An 18,933-nucleotide genomic window follows, 5' to 3' on the forward strand; every position below is an offset into this window, starting at 1 on the left:
TTTCCATTTGATTAAAACCTGAGATATCAATTTGTTTCCTTAAACCACTGATCTCCTATCCATTATCTGCTCTGGTTCATCAACCAACTCTGTAGTATAACTTGGTGGATTATCTTGAAGGGTAACTGCAGTCCCTATCTTCTTCTTAAGTTGGGAGACATGGAAAACTGGGTGAATCTGTGCATGAGGGGGTAAAGCTAGTTTGTAAGCAACTTCACCAACTTTTTCTAGAATATGGTAAGGCCCATAATACTTAGGAGAAAGTTTATGAGTTTTATAGGAGGAAACACTTAATTGCCTGTAGGGTTGAAGTTTAAGAAAAACCCAATCCCCAATCTCAAAACTCCTGTAACTCCTATGTCTATCAGCAAACCTTTTCATATGCTCTGCAGCTTTCATCAAACTATCCTTCAGCAACTGCAAGGATATATCTCTGGAGAAAAGAGCTTCATCTACAGATTCAACCTTGCAACTCTTGGGAATATAGGAAAGTAAAGTTGGTGGTGGCCTGCCATATACAGCTTCAAAAGGAGTAGTATTGGTGGAAACTTTCCAAGTGGTGTTATACCAAAATTCAGCCAATGGTAACCACTTACCCCATTCCTTAGGCTTGTGGCAACAAAAACATCTCAAGTAGCATTCCAAATTCTTATTAGTAATTTCAGTTTGTCCATCCGTTTGTGGATGATAAGCTGAACTAAATTTGAGTTGACTTCCCTGTAGCCTGAATAATTCTTTCCAGAACAGACTAGTAAACAAAGGGTCCCTGTCACTAATTATGGATTTAGGCATTCCATGGAGTTTGAATACCCCTTCAAAGAAGACCTGAGCAACAGACTGAGCAGTGTATGGATGTGCCAAAGCAAAGAAATGGGCATACTTTGAGAATCTGTCAACCACCACAAATATCACAGACTGAGTACCACTTTTAGGCAATTTTGTGATATAATCCATGGACAAGTCTTCCCATATATACTCTGGAACAGGCAGTGGCTGTAAGAGCCCTGGAGATGCAATATTCTCCCCTTTAGCCCTTTGACATGTATCACAGGCTTGGACATGTAATTGGACATCCTTCTTCATACCCTTCTAATAAAAAGACCTCCTCAATCTGTGTAAAGTTCTGGTAATTCCAGAATGTCCAGCAGAAGGACTATTATGGTGTTCATTTAATAAGGAAGTCTTCAAGTCTTGAGCATTAGGACTAAGTAAAATCCTACCCTTGTAGTAGTAAACTCCTTCTCTCCTAGAATACTCCTCAGAACTGAGGTGTCCCTGTTGCAACTTATCATCAATTTCCTTGAAGAAATCATCTTCAGAGCACATTATTTTTATCTCCTTCAACCAATCACAACTGACAGTAGAGATGGCTGAGATTTCCACTGCATCTTCATATATCCTGGACAACCCATCTGCAACCATGTTTATCCTTCCTGGTTTGTATTCAACAGTGTAGTCATAACCATGAAGTTTTGCCAGCCACTTGTTTTGAACTCCTGTGTGGATTCTTTGCTCTAATAGATATTTAAGACTTTGATGATCAGTTCTTATTATAAAGCTTCTTCCAAGCAAATATTGTTTCCATTTTTTTTAGAAAGAATGATAGCTAATAACTCTTTCTCATAGGTTGACAGTGTAGCATTTTTTCCCTTCAAGGAAAAACTGAAATAAGCTATGGGCCTCTCTTGTTGCATCAACACAGCCCTAATTCCAGTCCCAGATGCATCACATTCAATCACAAATTTAATGTTGAAATCAGGCATTGCTAGAACTGGGGAGTTGGTTAGTGCCACTTTTAAAGCTTTAAATGCAATTTCAGCATTTGTACTCCAAGCAAAATTTCCCTTCTTCAAAAGATGTGTGAGAGGCTGAGCTATGGTTCCAAAGTTCTTGATAAACTTCCTGTAGTATCCTGCAATACCCAGGAATCCTCTCAACCCTTTCAATGATTTAGGTACAGGCCACTCAGTGATAGCTTGAATTTTGTTTGGATCTACACTGACCCCTTCTTGTGACACAATGTGACCCAGATACTCAACTTGCTTCTGTCCAAAACTGCATTTGGTCATCTTAGCAACTAATTCATGGTTCTTCATAATCTGAAATACTTGTTTCAAATCCCTTAAATGGTCCTTCTACCCTTTGCTGTATACTAAAATGTCATCAAAAAAGACCAATACAGATTTTCTAAGTAAACTTTTGAAAATTGTATTCATGAGAGCTTGAAATGTGGAGGGAGCATTTGTAAGACCAAATGGCATTACTAAAAACTCAAAATGGCCACTATGAGTTCTGAAAGCAGTCTTGTATATATCAGCCTCATACATTCTAATTTGATGGTACCCAGATTTGAAGTCCAGTTTGGTAAAAAACTGTGTCCCATGAAGTTCATCTAGCAATTCATCTATAACTGGGATAGGGAACTTATCTTTGATAGTTGCTTTGTTCAATGACCTATAGTCTATACACATCCTCCAGCTCCCATCTGATTTTTAACCATAACTACAGGAGAGGAAAAAGGATTATGGCTAGGACTAATGATTCCTTTGTTCATCATGTCCTCAATTTGTTTTTCAATCTCCTCTTTTAAAAAGTGTGCATGTCTGTAAGGTCTGATACAGACTGGTTTAGTGCCAGTTTCTAAAGGAATCTGATGATCAATGGCTCTTGTAGGAGGAAGGTGTGGCAATTCTTGGAAAATAACAGCAAATTCTTGTATCAACCTGTGCATATCTTCAGGTAACCTTTCATGATTAATAGCTGTAGTAACTTCCTGCAAATTGACACTGCATAATTAGATTAAGTATCCTTCTTCCTGCTCTCTAACAGACTTAGCAATGTTTTTCTCATTCACAAGCTGTGATTCTCCTGGTAATATCCCCTGTAATGTTCTTTTGATTCCATCACATAGGAAGGTTACTTGCAATTTCTTGAAGTTTAGGGTAATGTCTTCCAAAGTTTTCATCCAATCAGCTCCTAACACCACCTGACTTCATTTCTTGAAGTTTAGGGTAATGTCTTCCAAAGTTTTCATCCAATCAGCTCCTAACACCACCTGACTTCACCCCATAGGCATTACCAACAAATTAACTTGGATATTCACTCCCTGACAATCCAATGAAACCCCCTGGCATAATCCAGCTCCTTTAATGAATTCTCCACTAGCTACAAGAACATTGAAATCTTTATACTCTGTCACTGGTAATCCAAGTTTCTTTACTAACTTAGCATTGATGAAATTGTGTGTGGAGCCAGAATCTATCAGAATACTGATAGCTTGATTCTTATAGTATCCCACAACTCTAATTGTGTGAGAGGCTGAAATTCCACTGAGAGCTTGCACTGAGATAGAGGGGGCTCCCCTTACTAAACTTTCAGCCAACTCCACAGTCATGTCTTCTTGTTCATCTTTTTCAGAATCATTTACATCTTCTTCAGTACCTCCTTCTAAGATCCCTTCCAAGATGAAGATGTGTTTCCCTTTGCATTGATGCCCTCTATGCCATTTTTCTTCACAAGTAAAGCAAAGGTTTTGATTCCTGTTTCCCTTTGCATTGATGCCCTCTATGCCATTTTTCTTCACAAGTAAAGCAAAGGTTTTGATTCCTCCTCCTTTGTATCTCCTCAGGGCCCTCTATGCCATTTTTCTTCACAAGTAAAGCAAAGGTTTTGATTCCTCCTCCTTTGTATCTCCTCAGGTGTTAGCTTCCTGAACTGAGAAGAAGATTTTTTTTTTCTTGTACAGGTAAGTCATGAGAGGCACGATTTGAAATATTCCCTTGATTGATTACATTCCAATTCCCTTTACTTCTTTTTTCATTTTTTTGCTTCTCCTCAAACAGTTTGGCTAATGACACAGCTCCATTTAAGGAAGAGGGCCTGGCAGCAGCCACCTCATACCTTAGCTCATCTTTCAACCCCCCAATGAATTTTTCTAATATGTGTCTTTTTGAGGGCTAGTCATCTAGCATACCTAGAGTTTGTTCAAATTTTGACAAATACTCCCTGACTGTAGAAGTTTGCTTCATAGTAGAAAATGTATCATAGGTTCTAAGTAGTTCACTGGGTCCAAATCTTATGATAATCTCTTCTTTGAAAATCTCCTAATGATTATACTCATCAAGATTTTTTGTGATCCATCTAAACTACTGCAATGCCTCATCTCTCAGATAAAAAGAACAGACTTTCACCAATTCATCATCCTTGATCTCATAGTAATCAAAAATTTGTTCAATTTGCTCCAACCAAGAAATCACATTCTCAGATCCAGAAAAAGATGGGAAGTCTAATCTCAAAGATTTTGGCTGAACTAAAATCTGATTATTAAAGAAGGAGTTCTTCTGAATCAGAGAATTACCAGGATTTTGACTTGTTGGAAAATGACCTTGGGGTTCAAACCTCTTGTAAACTTGTTGGTTGCCCTCTTGATTTTGATCCCTGTACCCTGATCTCAGAGGATCACGATCATTTCTTGATCCTGAATTTAGGGTTCTTTGATCACCTGGCACTCCATTTCTTGATGATTCCCTGCCTCTTTCTTTGGAATTCTTGAGTTCTTGCAATTGATAGTTTATCACCTTTAATTGCGCGATGAATTCTTGGTTGATGATTCCCTGTTGGGTGAAAGATTCATCCATACGAGCTCCATGTTGAGTGAGAGTTTCCTCCATGCAAGACATTTGATTAAAGAGCCCCTGTTGAATGAGGATCTCCTACCTATGATCTCCTTGTCGATTCTCCTTATTTTCCAAAGCTGTTTCATGATCCGCCATGGAATCTTCAGCACCCTCCTCTAATTCCAGCTGCTCTGATACCAATTGTGAGGATCGTGCTTCTCTGTTGATCCTCCTGGCTGAACTCCTAGCCATTAATCAACCTGAAAACAAAAGGAAAGGTGCAAAAATAGAACTGGAAGAGAAATGAGAGAAGAGGAAAGTTGAACGAAAATTTGAGAAGAAGAAATCAGGATTATTCTCATTATGTTTTGATTTCGTACATCTCTCTATTTATACAGTTCACTTCAGTCCCTGAACAAGTGTGTACAATTCTATGCACGTGCACGTACAGTGTAAACAGAATAACAGGAAACACAATTCTGTTATAACCGTATTTACACATTTATTATAGCCCTTCATAGATTGAATATTTGCACAATAGACCTCCACTCGTATATTAGGCTTGCATATCAGTTCTTCATACTGTCTTCAGCTCCGCAACAAGTTCCAGCCTTCACTGTACATGTCAAGTTTGTAGATTGATCTTCAGAACCTAACAAATTACCTGCACACTTAATCACACTTTATCATGTACAGTTTAACTACATTGACACAATACATCACAAGCAATGTTAAATCTGTGATTACAAAACAAGAGAAGTGGGACTTGCCTTGGCGTGCCTCTTGTGCGGCGTCGTTTCGAGTGTGGAGATGCGTTGGGCGGCTGAGAGACGTCGACTATGGCAGCGGCAGTGAGAGGCGGCTAAAGGCGAGGAGGCGGATCTTGAGGAGATGATGAGGAGACGTCGGAGGGCGACGGGATTCGGAAAGGGGACGTCGCGTTGGTCGGCAGTGATGACGGAGGAGAAGAGGGGTGGCGGCGGACTGAATACGAGAGAGAGAGAGGAAGAGAGGATTTATATATATATATATTTATATATTAGGGTTTGGGTTAAGGTTAAAAAATAATTAAAATAAATAGTTATGGTATTTAAAAATTTAAACTAATTACGAAATAATTATCTACAATTAAAAACGTACATGTTGTGCTAATATAACAGTTGATACGAAATAGTCAAAATATACCCATATTGTACAATTAAATGAGAATAATTAATAAATAAAATATATTTACTTATATTTAAAATCAAATAATTATGGGATAATTATCCACATAGAAAAACGTACTAATTATACTAATACGATAGATAATATGTAACATTAGAAATAATACAATAAATTATACCAAAAACACGTAATTAATAATACCATGTATTATATGAAATAATTTGTAATAATATTAATAATACAATATATTATTTAAAGTATTACGTAATAGTATCGGTAACACAACAGATTAATTCCAGAAATGTTTACCACACAAAATAAATTTATGTATCGGTAACACAACAGATTAATTCCAGAAATGTTTACCACACAAAATAAATTTATAAATATCAAAATTATTTAAATAAATATATAATCACATTTTTAAATTATAGAAAATTGTAGAAAATCGAGAAAAATACAAATACTCTTTTAAAAATCATAATTAAATATTTTAAAATACCAGAAAATTATTTTAACTAGTATCAAAAATTCATGGTCCTTACATCGGATTTTAAAATATCATGCTTGCTTTTTAAATCATTAAAATCATTTTGCAATTTGTTAAAGGCATGCAATAATTTTTCACTAGCACAAGCAAGTTCATCACTAGATAAATCATTATCGGGTTCGAACTCGTAAACTTTACTAGGGCTATCGCCTAGTGGCCGTGTGCATGTTGCTCCGTATGAACTTGAAGTTGGATCCTCCAAAGCTTGTCAGATCGCCTCCAAGTCCCCTTGATGTGCTTGTATAAATTTCCAAAGTTTGTAAGCACTATCAAAATGAACAAATTTGTTAGACATAGATGAATTAAAAACATTTAGCAAATATTCTAACAAAATATTGTTCATTGTAAACATACGATGATCATTCTTATTCCGCTTGGATTTCACCAAAGTGGGCACAATATAAGCATCATCTATAATTTCCCATAAATCAAAGTGTTTAGATTGAACAAAAAGTTTAAATCTAACACACCATTGGGCATAGGGGAAATTATCTAATCTAGGAGCAATATTGATGGCATAACCTAAACCATGCATATCCATAATATAAAAGGCAAGCAAGATACAAATAAAGCTCAAAATTAGATTAGCACAATAAGCTAACTTGGATCTTTAACTCAAGGCGATTAGACCTTAAATCAAAGAGCACCAAGCTCTGATACCAATTGTTGGACCCTATAGGGGAGGGTGATTAGGGTCTTATGCTAATCTAATCCGATTAAAAGCCAATTAAAATTAATTATCAAGTTATCCTAGAAAGTATGAAATATGACAAGATATATGAGCTAGGATAAGCAATATGAACAATGAGATATATCCTATATGATAGAAATATATACAAGGATATATAAACAAAACAAGGGTAAATAATCTAAACAAAATAGTGGATGAAATAAATGAGCAATGCACAATTGGCGATATAAGATAAATGCAAAAACAAATATGCCAAAGACAAACTCAAACAAGCAATATGATCACGGAGTTCGGACCTTCCATCCTACGTCTCCTCTCCCCACTCCCGGGGAGAAATCCACTATCACAACCGGGTTTTCCGTTCACCCGAACAACGTTTACACCTCACACTCGGTTTTCTAGCTAACCGAAAACTTCACAATCGACACTCTGTAATCACACTCTACACCTAGCTCACTGAAAACCTTACACAACTCTCAACGTAACAAATATAAATTTGTTCTCTACAATAGATGAGAACTCAATTAAGCACAACTCAATGTTACAAATTCTCACAACCCTAATATACTATGTATGCAAATACAATAAGCTCAAATGGGTGTGTGTAACAATGAGATAAAATCAAATCTAAACTAAATATAAAACTAGCTTTAATAGAAATGATAATTAACCAATAATTATAAATAAAAGCTGGAGTTGAGTTTAGGAAAACTTCTCTAGATCAAGATGGAGAGACGGAGATTGAAGCCCAAATAAGAAGATAATCTCCTCCACTTGTGAAAACCAAAACAGCTTTAAACCAAACCCTTAAACAAGCTTAAAACAAGCTTAAACTCTTTTTAAAACCCTTGTTAAAAACTTCTTTTCTTAACTTGAAAGAGAGCATCAATAGGGTATTTATACCCTCTCAAAAACTCAGCCAAAACCCCTAACAAAAGACAAAAAAGAACACTCTGCAACGGCTCTAAAACTAGCCGTTGGAACTACGGCGGTCGACCGATGAAAATCGCTGTCGACCGAGAGCAAGGTAAGAAACGAAGAAAAGTTCCAGACAGTTAGTCGGTCGACCGGAACTGTAACACGGTCGACCGAAGGTACTGTAGCAGGTATATCCAGTTTTATAAAATCAGTTAAAAATAGTAAATCAGCTCCAAAAATTATAAAATTTTGTGGGAAGGTTCTAGTCATGTTGAATGACATGTTACAAAAATAATTTCTGAAAAATAATTTTTCATTTGAGATAAATAAATGTTTGAACACAGAAATACAGTTTCTGAAAATCTGCTGACATACACAATTTTGTAAAATCAATTAGGCACAGTAAATCAACTCCAAAAATAGTAAAATTTTGAAAAAAGTTTCTAAACATGTAGTTAAACATGTCAAAGAAATAATTTCTTGAATATCACTTCCCATTTATGAAAACTCATCTGTTTTGTAAAACATGCACGAACATACACGAACGAAAAACATGATTTTGTAAATTCCATTAAACATTACAAATCAATTCCAAACTTGATGAAAATTTGTTAAATGTTTATAAACATGAAAACAAACATGTTAGAAAAAGAATTTCTCAATTTTCATTTCTCAATTATGAAAACTCATTATTTTGTAAAAACATGCATGAATGTGAATTTGTTAAGAACATGTTTTTGACAAAAAGAGTTTAAACGCATATTGAAACTTTATGAAATGTCTTCCTAAATATTATAACACATGAATATAAAGTAAACATGGTCAATAAAACAATATCATAAAGATTTCCCAAAATAGCTCATTTTGTGAGAAAATCCAATATTGTGTGTGTATATGATATTGAGCTTAGAGTATTAAACACACATAATATAAACCTATACTAAATATACCCAAGCTTGATGAAGGTCTTCAATGAGCATGACTTGGTAAACTTTGCGGAAGAAGCTTGAACTTGATCTTTAACTTTGAATTACAAAAGCTTCACCGACATTCCACCAACCTCCTTTTGATATGATCGTAAATGCTCGATTCCATCCATCAAAACATTAGTGGTAAATTGTTTGTTAAACATCATCAAAACAAGAAGACTAACAATTTCCAGGAGAATATCTTCCAGGGATCAAAAGTGACAGTATCATGTACGGTTGCTTCATGCACATCGACGGTGGCAGGTTGTACGGTGTCAGCAACACTAGCTAGGTAGACCAAGCAGAGCTCATTAATCCAAATGGATTAAATCTGTCGCCAGCAAGCATCAGCCTAATACCTTGAGACTCCTTACCAAAGTTAGGGTATATACGGTCGATGTGCTTTCATGCTCACTGCCAGCAGGATGTCTCAGTTTCCTATCCTCTTTACGGTCGGTCGAGTGCCATCGCATATTCTTAGCCATCTCGGCAGACATATAAAACTGATGTAGCCTAGGAATAATTGGAAAATATCGGAGAACCTTCGCAATGATTCTGCTCTGCTTATTGGATGCATCGCCTTCAGATGTGCTTATAGCTTCTCCTTTCCAACGTGATATATAACACGTCGGACATTCCTCCAAAGCTTCATTACCCTTTTTGTACAAGATGCAGTCGTTAGGACAGGCGTCTATCTTCTTGTAATCAAGCCCCAACGTATCAACAATCTTGTGGGCTTCGTAATAGGACGCGGGGATGGTTTTCTCACCGCCTGGAATGACTTTTCTCAACAAATCTAATAACATCTCGAAATGTGTAACAGCCATCCCACTGATTGTTTTGGATATGAAGAAGCCTCGGCATAAAAGAAAGCCTTGTGAACTCTTTACATCCCTCATATAACGGTGACTTGTTTTCTTCAACAAGTCTTATCAATCGATCTACATCTTGAAACATATCATTAGTGTTAACATCACTAACCGACGGCGCTACAAGAATATCTTCTAACATATTAGTCGTGCTAACTGTCAGATTGCTGACTTCAGTGAACTCTTCCTCTGATTGCATCACCGGGACGCCTTCACCGTGATGACTCCAAAATACATAAGAGCTATCAAATCCATTGATTGACAAATGAAAACTTACGTCACTCCTAGCGAGCATTTTACCGTTCCTGCAATTTTTACAAGGACAGAAAATTGCCCTGCTCAGCGACCGTAGAGGGTTTGTGTCAGAGTAGGCTAAGATAGCTTCTATCCCATCCTTGTATCGGGTGTCTAGATGCCTTCGATAACGTGGTATGCTCATGAATGATTTGTTAGGAACTATCCGCATCTAGAATTTAAAAATTAATAGAAGGGAGCATATCCCTACATATATCATTTTAATTTAAGGATGTAAACGTGTGTTTAGAGGACCGCGTGTGTGACCGGCTGTCAGAGGAAGGCTTGTATCCCATTAGGTATTTAAAGTGACGTGTATATGTATTTACGCGTGTTCAAGTGTACTTTCAATTTGTTAAAATTTCGGCAGCACCTACCTGTTGCTCTCCGAGTACACTATAGTGGGAAGGATATACTCCTGCATATCCCTCCGCAATTTATACACGGAGAACAATGAGTAAGCGCCACCGAAAATATGACGAAAAGAAAGTACACAAGAATACAAGTAAATACATATGCACGCCATGTTTACATACCTAACCCGTCCACACTGGACAGATCCAATAAATATTTATATATAAGCCCCCTACGCCATGTTTACATACCTAACCCGTCCACACTGGACAGATCCAATAAATATTTATATATAAGCCCCCTGTCACATACGCTACATACCTAACCCGTCCACACTGGACAGATCCAATAAATATTTATATATAAGCCCCCTGTCACATACGCGTACAAAAAGGTAGTTGGACCGAACAAGATGGTCTCGTATTTGCCAACGATCCTGTACGCGTATGTGACAAGAAAATAAAGTGATTATATATAGTATTTAATGGACGAAGAATTCTACGGCTCGAAAATATGAGTGTACAGTGTGTGTAGTTTCTATGTAATTAGCGAACCCTAACCCTAACCTTCACCTAACCCTAATCCTAACCCTAATCCTATCCCTAACCCTCGCCTAACCCTAATCCTAACCCAAACCCTCACCCTCACCTTCACCCTCCCCTAACCCTAACCATAACGTTAACCCACAACCTCACCCTCACCCCTCACCCTCGCCTAACCCTAACCCTAACGCTAGCCCTCACTTAACCCTAATCCTAACCCTAACCCTTTCCTAACCCAAACCCTAACCCTAACCCCCAACCTCACCCCCAACCTCACCCTCACCTAATCCTAACCCTAACCCTAACCCTCACTTAACCCTAATCCTAACCCTAACACTCGCCTAACCTAAACCCTAACCCTAACCCTCAACCACACTCCCACCCCCACCCCCACCTAACCCACACCCCCACCCCCACCCTCACCTAACCTTAACCCTAAACCTCACCCTCACCCCCACCCTCACCCTCACCCTCACCTAACCCTAACCCTAACCCTCACCCTCACCCTCACCCTCACCCTCACCTAACCCTAACCATAACCCTAAACCTTAACCTCAACCCCACCCTTACCTAATCCTAACCCTAACCCTCACCCTCACCTTCACCCTCCCCTAACCCTAACCCTAACCTTAACCCTCACCCTCACCCTTACCCTTACCCCCACCCCCACCTCTCACCCTCACCTAACCTTAACCCTAACCCTAACCCTCACCTAACTCAAATCCCAACCCTAACCCTCGCCTAACCCTAATCCTAACCCTAACCCTCGCCTAACCCTGATCCTAACCCAAACCTTCACCCTCACCTTCGCCCTCCCCTAACCCTAACCCTTACCTTAACACTCAACCTCACCCCTCACCCTCACCTAACCTTAACCCTAAACCTCACCCTCACCCCCACCCTCACCCTAACCCTCACCTAACCATAACCCTAACCCTCACCCTCACCCTCACCTAACCCTAACCCTAACCCTAAACCTTAACCTTAACCTTACCATCACCCCCACCCTTACCTAATCCTAACCCTAACCCTCACCCTCACCTTCACCCTCCCCTAACCCTAACCCTAACCTTAACCCTCACCCTCACCCTTACCCTTACCCCCACCCCCACCTCTCACCCTCACCTAACCTTAACCCTAACCCTAACCCTCACCTAACTCAAATCCCAACCCTAACCCTCGCCTAACCCTAATCCTAACCCTAACCCTCACCTAACCCTGATCCTAACCCAAACCTTCACCCTCACCTTCGCCCTCCCCTAACCCTAACCCATACCTTAACACTCAACCTCACCCTACCCCCACCCCTCACCCTCACCTAGCCCTAACCATAACCCTAGCCCTCACTTAACCCTAACTCTAACCGTAGCCCTCACTTAACCCTAATCCTAACCCTAACCCTTGCGTAACCCAAACCCAAACCCAAACCCTAACCCTAACCCTCAACCTCACCCCCACCCTCACCCTCACCTAACCCTAACCCTAACCCTCACTTAACCCAAATCCTAACCCTAACCCTCGCCTAACCCAAACCCTATCCCTAATCCTAAACCTCACCCCCACCCCCACCCTCACCTAACCCTAACATTAACCCTAATCCTAACCCTCAAACTCACCCTCACCCTTACCTAACCCTAACCCTAACCCTTAACCTCCTCCTCACCCTTACCCCCACGCTCACCCTCACCTAACCCTAACCCTAACCCTCAACCTCAAACTTAACCTCACCATCACTCCCACTCTTACCTAATCCTAACCCTAACCCTCACTCTCACCTTCACCCTCCCCTAACCCTAACCCTAACCTTAACCCTCAAACTCACCCTCACCCCCAACCCTACCCCCACCCCTCACCCTCACCCTCACCCTCATCTAACCCTAACCCTAACCTTCACCTAACTCAAATCATAACCCTAACCCTCACCTAACCCTAATCCGAACCCAAACCCTCACCTAACCCTCATCCTCACCTAACTCTAACCCTAACCCTCACCCTCCCCTAACCCTAACCATAACCTTTATCCTCAAACTCACCCCCACCCTCACCCCCACCCCTCACCCCTCACCCTCACCCTGACCCTAATCCTAACCCTAACCCTCACCTAACCCTAATCCTAACCTAAACCCTAACCCTAATCCTAACCCTCAACCTCACCCTCACCATCACCCCCACCCTCACCCCCACCCTCACCTAACCCTAATCCTAACCCTAACTCTCGCCTAACCCTAATCCTAACCCAAACCCTAACCCTAACCGTAATCCTAACTTTAACCCTAACCCTCACCCAACCCTAACCTTAACCATCACCTAACCCTAACCTTAACCATAACCTGTACTAAATTTAATATTTTTATATTTTAATTTTATCAAGATGAACATTTTTTATTAGGGTTTGAGTTTTTTTCCATAATTTTTTTGTTTTGCCAAAATATTGTAATTTCTCTTTCTCTCGTCCCGACCTTGACCCTCTGGCTCCTCTCTCTCTTTATGTTATGCCAGTGGTGAACAGATCGTTGGTCGGATTGCCGCGTCGGCGTCGGCTGATGAGAGAAAGGTAGAGAGTAAGTGGTCAGAGGTCGGGGAGAGAATAAAGAGAGGTTGAGGGGGGGAGAAAAGAGAGATTGGGGGGGAGGGGTACGCGTTGAGAGATGAGGGGGAATAAGAGAGAGGGTGCGGCAGACGGGCGGTGGAGACTCCTCCGAATGCGACGGGGTTGTCGCTTGTCAGAAACAACCGGGAAAGGGGGGTGAGTAACGAGATCGAGGGTGGGAGGGTAGGGGAAATTGAGGCAGAGGGGGGATGAGAGGGGGGATGAGGTGGGGAGATATGTATGAAGAGGGCCTCGGATACGGCGCGTGGGCTGCCCAAAAAATTTGGGCGCCCGTGGCCAAAAAATTTTTGTCAAATACTTTTTTAGCGACAGAAAATCCGTCACTAAAAAAGTCTTTAGCGACAGAAATTTTCCGTCGCTAAAAAACCGTCGGGAAAGTTTTAGCGACAGAAAATTTTCGTCGCTAAAATCACTATTTCAGTTGGCAAATTTTTTTTCCCTACGGAACTATAGCGATGGAACTTTCCATCGCTATATGTCATGTTATAGCGACGTAAATTTCCATCGCTATATTTCCGTAGGCAAAACTCTATTTTTTCTAGTAGTTATTGGAATGTGTTGTTCATGAGGACGGATCCTTACGATTTGGGAGTCGTATCTACATACCAGGAGGAGATGTTCGACAGGAGATATCACGAGAAGCTCACAACTCACCTTATTCTTACTTTTGTATAGCAATAATAATAATATAATATAATATAGATATATACCAATTGCAAGATTTTTCCAGGACAGTACCACTGCTGTCTTCTTACTTTTGTATAGCCTCTACAACCTCTACATTATAGGAAAGTATCTGTTGGCGTCCTTGTTTTGATGATATTTAACAAATAATTTATATCTAATAATGTTTGTCTAGTATTTGTGTTTTTTTTCATTGTAGACAAACAATATGTTGGAGAATGGATGGAATCGAGCATTCACGATCAAATCTATTGGAGGTTGGCGGAATTGTGGAGTGAAGCCTATACAATTAAATTGAAGATCCAAGTTCTAGCTTCATCCACAAGTGTACATATATATAGTTATATATATACATATTTAAGTTTTTTGTTTATAGACTTAACAACAATAATATACATCTCTTATCAAGTCTATATAATCATTTTACAATGTTTCAAAATAGTGTTTAAGTCTTTTGTCAAAAACATGTATGTTTAGTTTTCATGTTTTTGGACTATTTTAAAAAATGATAGGTTTTCACAAATGTGAAGTGCAAATCAAAAAATTCCTTTTGTAACATGTTCATTTACAAGTTTATAAACATTTTATAAAGTGTCATAATTTTTAGAATTTATTTGATATTTTTAAAGACACTTCAAAAATTAGTTTTCTGGTTTTAATCAGGCTGATACAGTGTTATCAGTCGACTGATACATGTGTTTAGTCGACTGACGAAAATGCCTAGAATCATAAAAAAGCCTCTGTTTTTGACTAGTTTACAAAATAATTTATTTCTCTCAAATGGGAAGTGATATTTACAAAATGTTCATATACATATTTAGAAACTTTCCTCAAATTTTCATGAATTTTGGAGTTAATTTACTATGTCAAATTGATTTTACAAAGTCGGAATGACAATTCTTATTGATTGATTTTGTTTTCATTACATATTACAATTTTTTATTCACTTTAATGAAAAACTAGATTGTTTTTTGTTTGTCATTATATATTATGATTTTTATTGGCTTCAACTTTAAAGGTGTTGTTTATGACGAAAACCTTTGTGTTGATGCTCGTGAACGAACAGTCGATAGGGGTTTCCCACAGTTGGATGCAGTTTTGATCCTGATGACGGTGGGGTAGAAGGAGAGGATGAATGTTAAGGCTGACTCCTCCTCTGACTTTATGCCTGATTCTGAGCACGCGGGGTGGACTAATAGCCTGCACATGCAAGAATCGCAGGAATACGGGGCTAGTTTCCCCCATGGCACCTCCGATGGTCAAATCAGTTGGTGAACTTGAGAAGAGTTTTTTGAGAGGTCCCTGGGCCATTGAGGTCCTTGCAAGGGTTTCTTCCCTAAGAGTTAATAAATACTCTTTTTGTAAAAAGAAGATCCTAATGGGGAGTAAAGCTAAGGTGTAAGAAGAAGTAGAGAGCCGCTTCCCGCCCTTACCCTCCTTACCTTCTTTATATTGTCCATAGCCTCTGAGATTTTTGGCTTCTTCTCTTGCACAGGAGGGCGGTTACAGGGTGGGTAGAGAGACTGCTGAGTCATCCTTCTCTCTCCAGGTGACGGCTGGCGATTGGAGGAAAAGTCATTCGTGCATAGGAGAGAATTGTCTTCTTAGTACCCTGGGTTTGTCAGAAGTGGCAGGACGTAGGATAGGTCAGCGGCGTGGCCGTCCTTCTCTCTCCAGGTGGCAGATGGCAATTAGAGGAGAAGTCATTCGTGCACAGGAAAGAATCATGGCAATCTTTTGGGAAATGACTTGTAAGACGAATAAGCGACTGGTGCACGAGGGTTGTCATAATAGAGATCTTGATGGGACTAATCGGTACTGTTATGTCGATTGATATCTGAAGTTGACTTGGTCGGCTCTTAGAGTATCTCCAACAGCTTCTCAAAAATTTTCTCTAAAATGGGGAAGTAAAAGTCATATTCTCCAAATTATTTTTACACCAACTCCAACAACTTCCCCATTTTTTTCTCTAAATATTTAGAGACTGCTGCAGATTTGGGGAAGCTTCCCTATTTTTTCTCCTCCATCCCTATTTTGGGGAATGAGATGGGGAATCTGTTGGACCAAAAACCTAACTATATTCTCCAAAAGTGGGAAATGGGGAAGCTGTTGGAGATGCTCTTATCCCTTTAGTCGAGGTGGGTTGATCTGCGAGTCATCATTATGATTTGGCGACCCGATAGTTGAGTGGGCTTCGAGTCGGGTGTATAGTCGAGTCGTCTGCTCGAGGAGTCGTCTTAATTACGAGGGAGCGGCTGATCCTGCACTTTGAGTCGGTCATGATGACATGTTAATCAAAATATGGCTTATCTGCTTGTCTAGTCGAAGGACTTGGTCTTGACTGGACTTTTGAGCCTCTAAGTTGATTCAGACCATAGCTCTCTTGGTCTTATGCAGACATTCTCTCGATATTTTTATCTAAGTATGGTGACTGACCATAACACTTTGCACTAGTTGCAAGGATAGAGTCAACTCTTATGTTTTTAGCATTTGATAGACTCAAAGATTCAAATTATCCCAAATGCATATTAAGAAATACCTTTTTAAATGATCTGATAAATGAAGTGGTTTATGAGCAAATCCTCGAATTTATTGATCTTTTTCTTCCAATCATGTTTATTGGATGTAAAAAGCTTTATATAGGTTGAAACAAATTCCAAAAGATTGGTATGCTCGCCTTCCATATTTTTGTGCCGAATATAATATAATTGATCTTTGTTTGTTTTATCCAAAACACACTTTTTTTAATCGTTATGAATGAAACACATAAATATTCAACATTAATGTTTGCATAGTAAGATGTGTGTGACGCCCCTGGGTTCACACAATGTTGCAGTCTAAGGTGAAACCAAGAATGTTAAACTTGCCATGCACCACAACGTTCAATAACATGTTTCACCATCATAATTACTATCTCTCTAGTAGAGTCAATAACAGAAAGTCAAATAAATACTTCATCATCTAACATACTGAAGTACAAGTCAATGTATGAAATGAATAAACTGGAACTTCTTAACAACTCTCAAATAAAATTGTCTGAATAAAAGGAAACAAGGCACACAGCCTTTACAACTTCTAGGATAAACTCTCAAATGTCTAACAAAGTTCTATAGTGGAGTTCGAAAGAAAAATATAACTATAATAAACGGCTGAAGCTAAAGTGCAATGCCATCAACCTGCGACTCTCCGGGCTTCTGGCTCGTTACCTGAAAGGGGGAGGGACAACGAGCGTCAAAGTGCTAGTGAGTAACATCATAACCAACCCCAAGGAAAATGGCTCGTTGTATACAGAAAATATAGATAATACATATATATATATATGAAATCACTGATCCTATATAGGTCATTACAACGTGAGTATAAGTACGTCGAGCGAAATAATCCAAACAAGAAAACCCTCATGTATATACCATGTATTTCAAATTGTAAATACCTATGTATAAGAGGATTTTAGTAGTTAGGGAATTACAATACGAGCATAGGTACGTCGAGCGAAATAATCCAAATAAGGAAACCCTTATGTATATACCTTGTATCTCAAATTGTAAATCCCTAAATACCAAAACCCCGGAATCTAATATAGGAACAAATAAATTAAAAGAATACAAAACCCATCTCTACTTCCAAACATAAAGTCATGTCGAACTCACATGAATGTCATGTCCGAAAACGATTAAGTGTCCAATACATAGACTATATAGATTAAATATCCAACACATGGACTGCATGAAGTAAACGTCCAACACATGGAATGAAAGTAACGAGTGTCCAACGCATGGACTGAATATAACCAATGTCCAACGCATGGATTGAATATAACCAAATGTCCAAAGGATGGACTCAATATTACCAATGTCCAACGCATGGACTAAATATAACCAAATTTCCAACGCATGGGCTAAATATAACCAATGTCCAACGCATGGACTAAATATAACCAATGTCCAATGCATGGACTGAATATGATAAATGTCCAACATATGGACTACACATCATAATTGCCCAACACATGGACAAGATAAATTTTATGAACAGATGCATATACCCTAATTACTCACGTGTCTCGGTGCGCAAACATAAACTTGTGTCCACATGCCATCTCACATATAAAGATACAGGTTAAACAAAAATTTCTAACACCCATTATTCGAGGCGACTCCTCGTTCATATCAAAACACGCAACAACAATAAACAAGCATAAACAGTTTTAGTTAAACTGAAAACAACTCAAACAGATTCAAACTGAAGAAATACAAAAGAAGAAAAACTCCTCGTCAGTCGACTCATTGGTCGATTCATCAGTCGACTAATAAGTCGACCAGAAAAAAAAACACAAAACTAAAGTTCTCCCCCATCAGTCAACTCATTGGTCGACTCATCAGTCGACTAATAAGTTAACTCACGAGTCGACTCATTGGTCGACTGAGCAAAAAATCTCCAGTTTTCTGCTTTCAATGATTTTCTGCAAACATTTAATAAACTAAGGTTCTCATGTTCATCTCCAGCCATATATATCCGATTCTAACACATGTATATCAACAGAAACGAAAGATTTACATGTAATATTTTATATTAAAACCCTAAACACATTTATTCATGTTTAAAAGCATATTGAAACCATAAAATCATAATAAAACCCTTGTTTAAACAAATTCCAGATCTGGATCTA

General features: G+C 38.9%; 1 protein-coding gene across 1 annotated transcript; it reads right to left on the bottom strand.

Moving 5' to 3' along the window:
• Positions 1-1,089: 1,089 nt before the first annotated feature.
• On the bottom strand, positions 1,090-1,422 carry LOC109828155. The gene has a single exon (XM_020395187.1). The coding sequence runs from the start codon at positions 1,420-1,422 to the stop codon at positions 1,090-1,092; it is 333 nt and encodes a 110-aa protein (XP_020250776.1).
• Positions 1,423-18,933: the final 17,511 nt, after the last annotated feature.

The sequence above is a fragment of the Asparagus officinalis genome, unplaced genomic scaffold (assembly GCF_001876935.1).
Source record: "Asparagus officinalis unplaced genomic scaffold, Aspof.V1 AsparagusV1_Un771, whole genome shotgun sequence".
NCBI lineage: Eukaryota > Viridiplantae > Streptophyta > Magnoliopsida > Asparagales > Asparagaceae > Asparagus > Asparagus officinalis.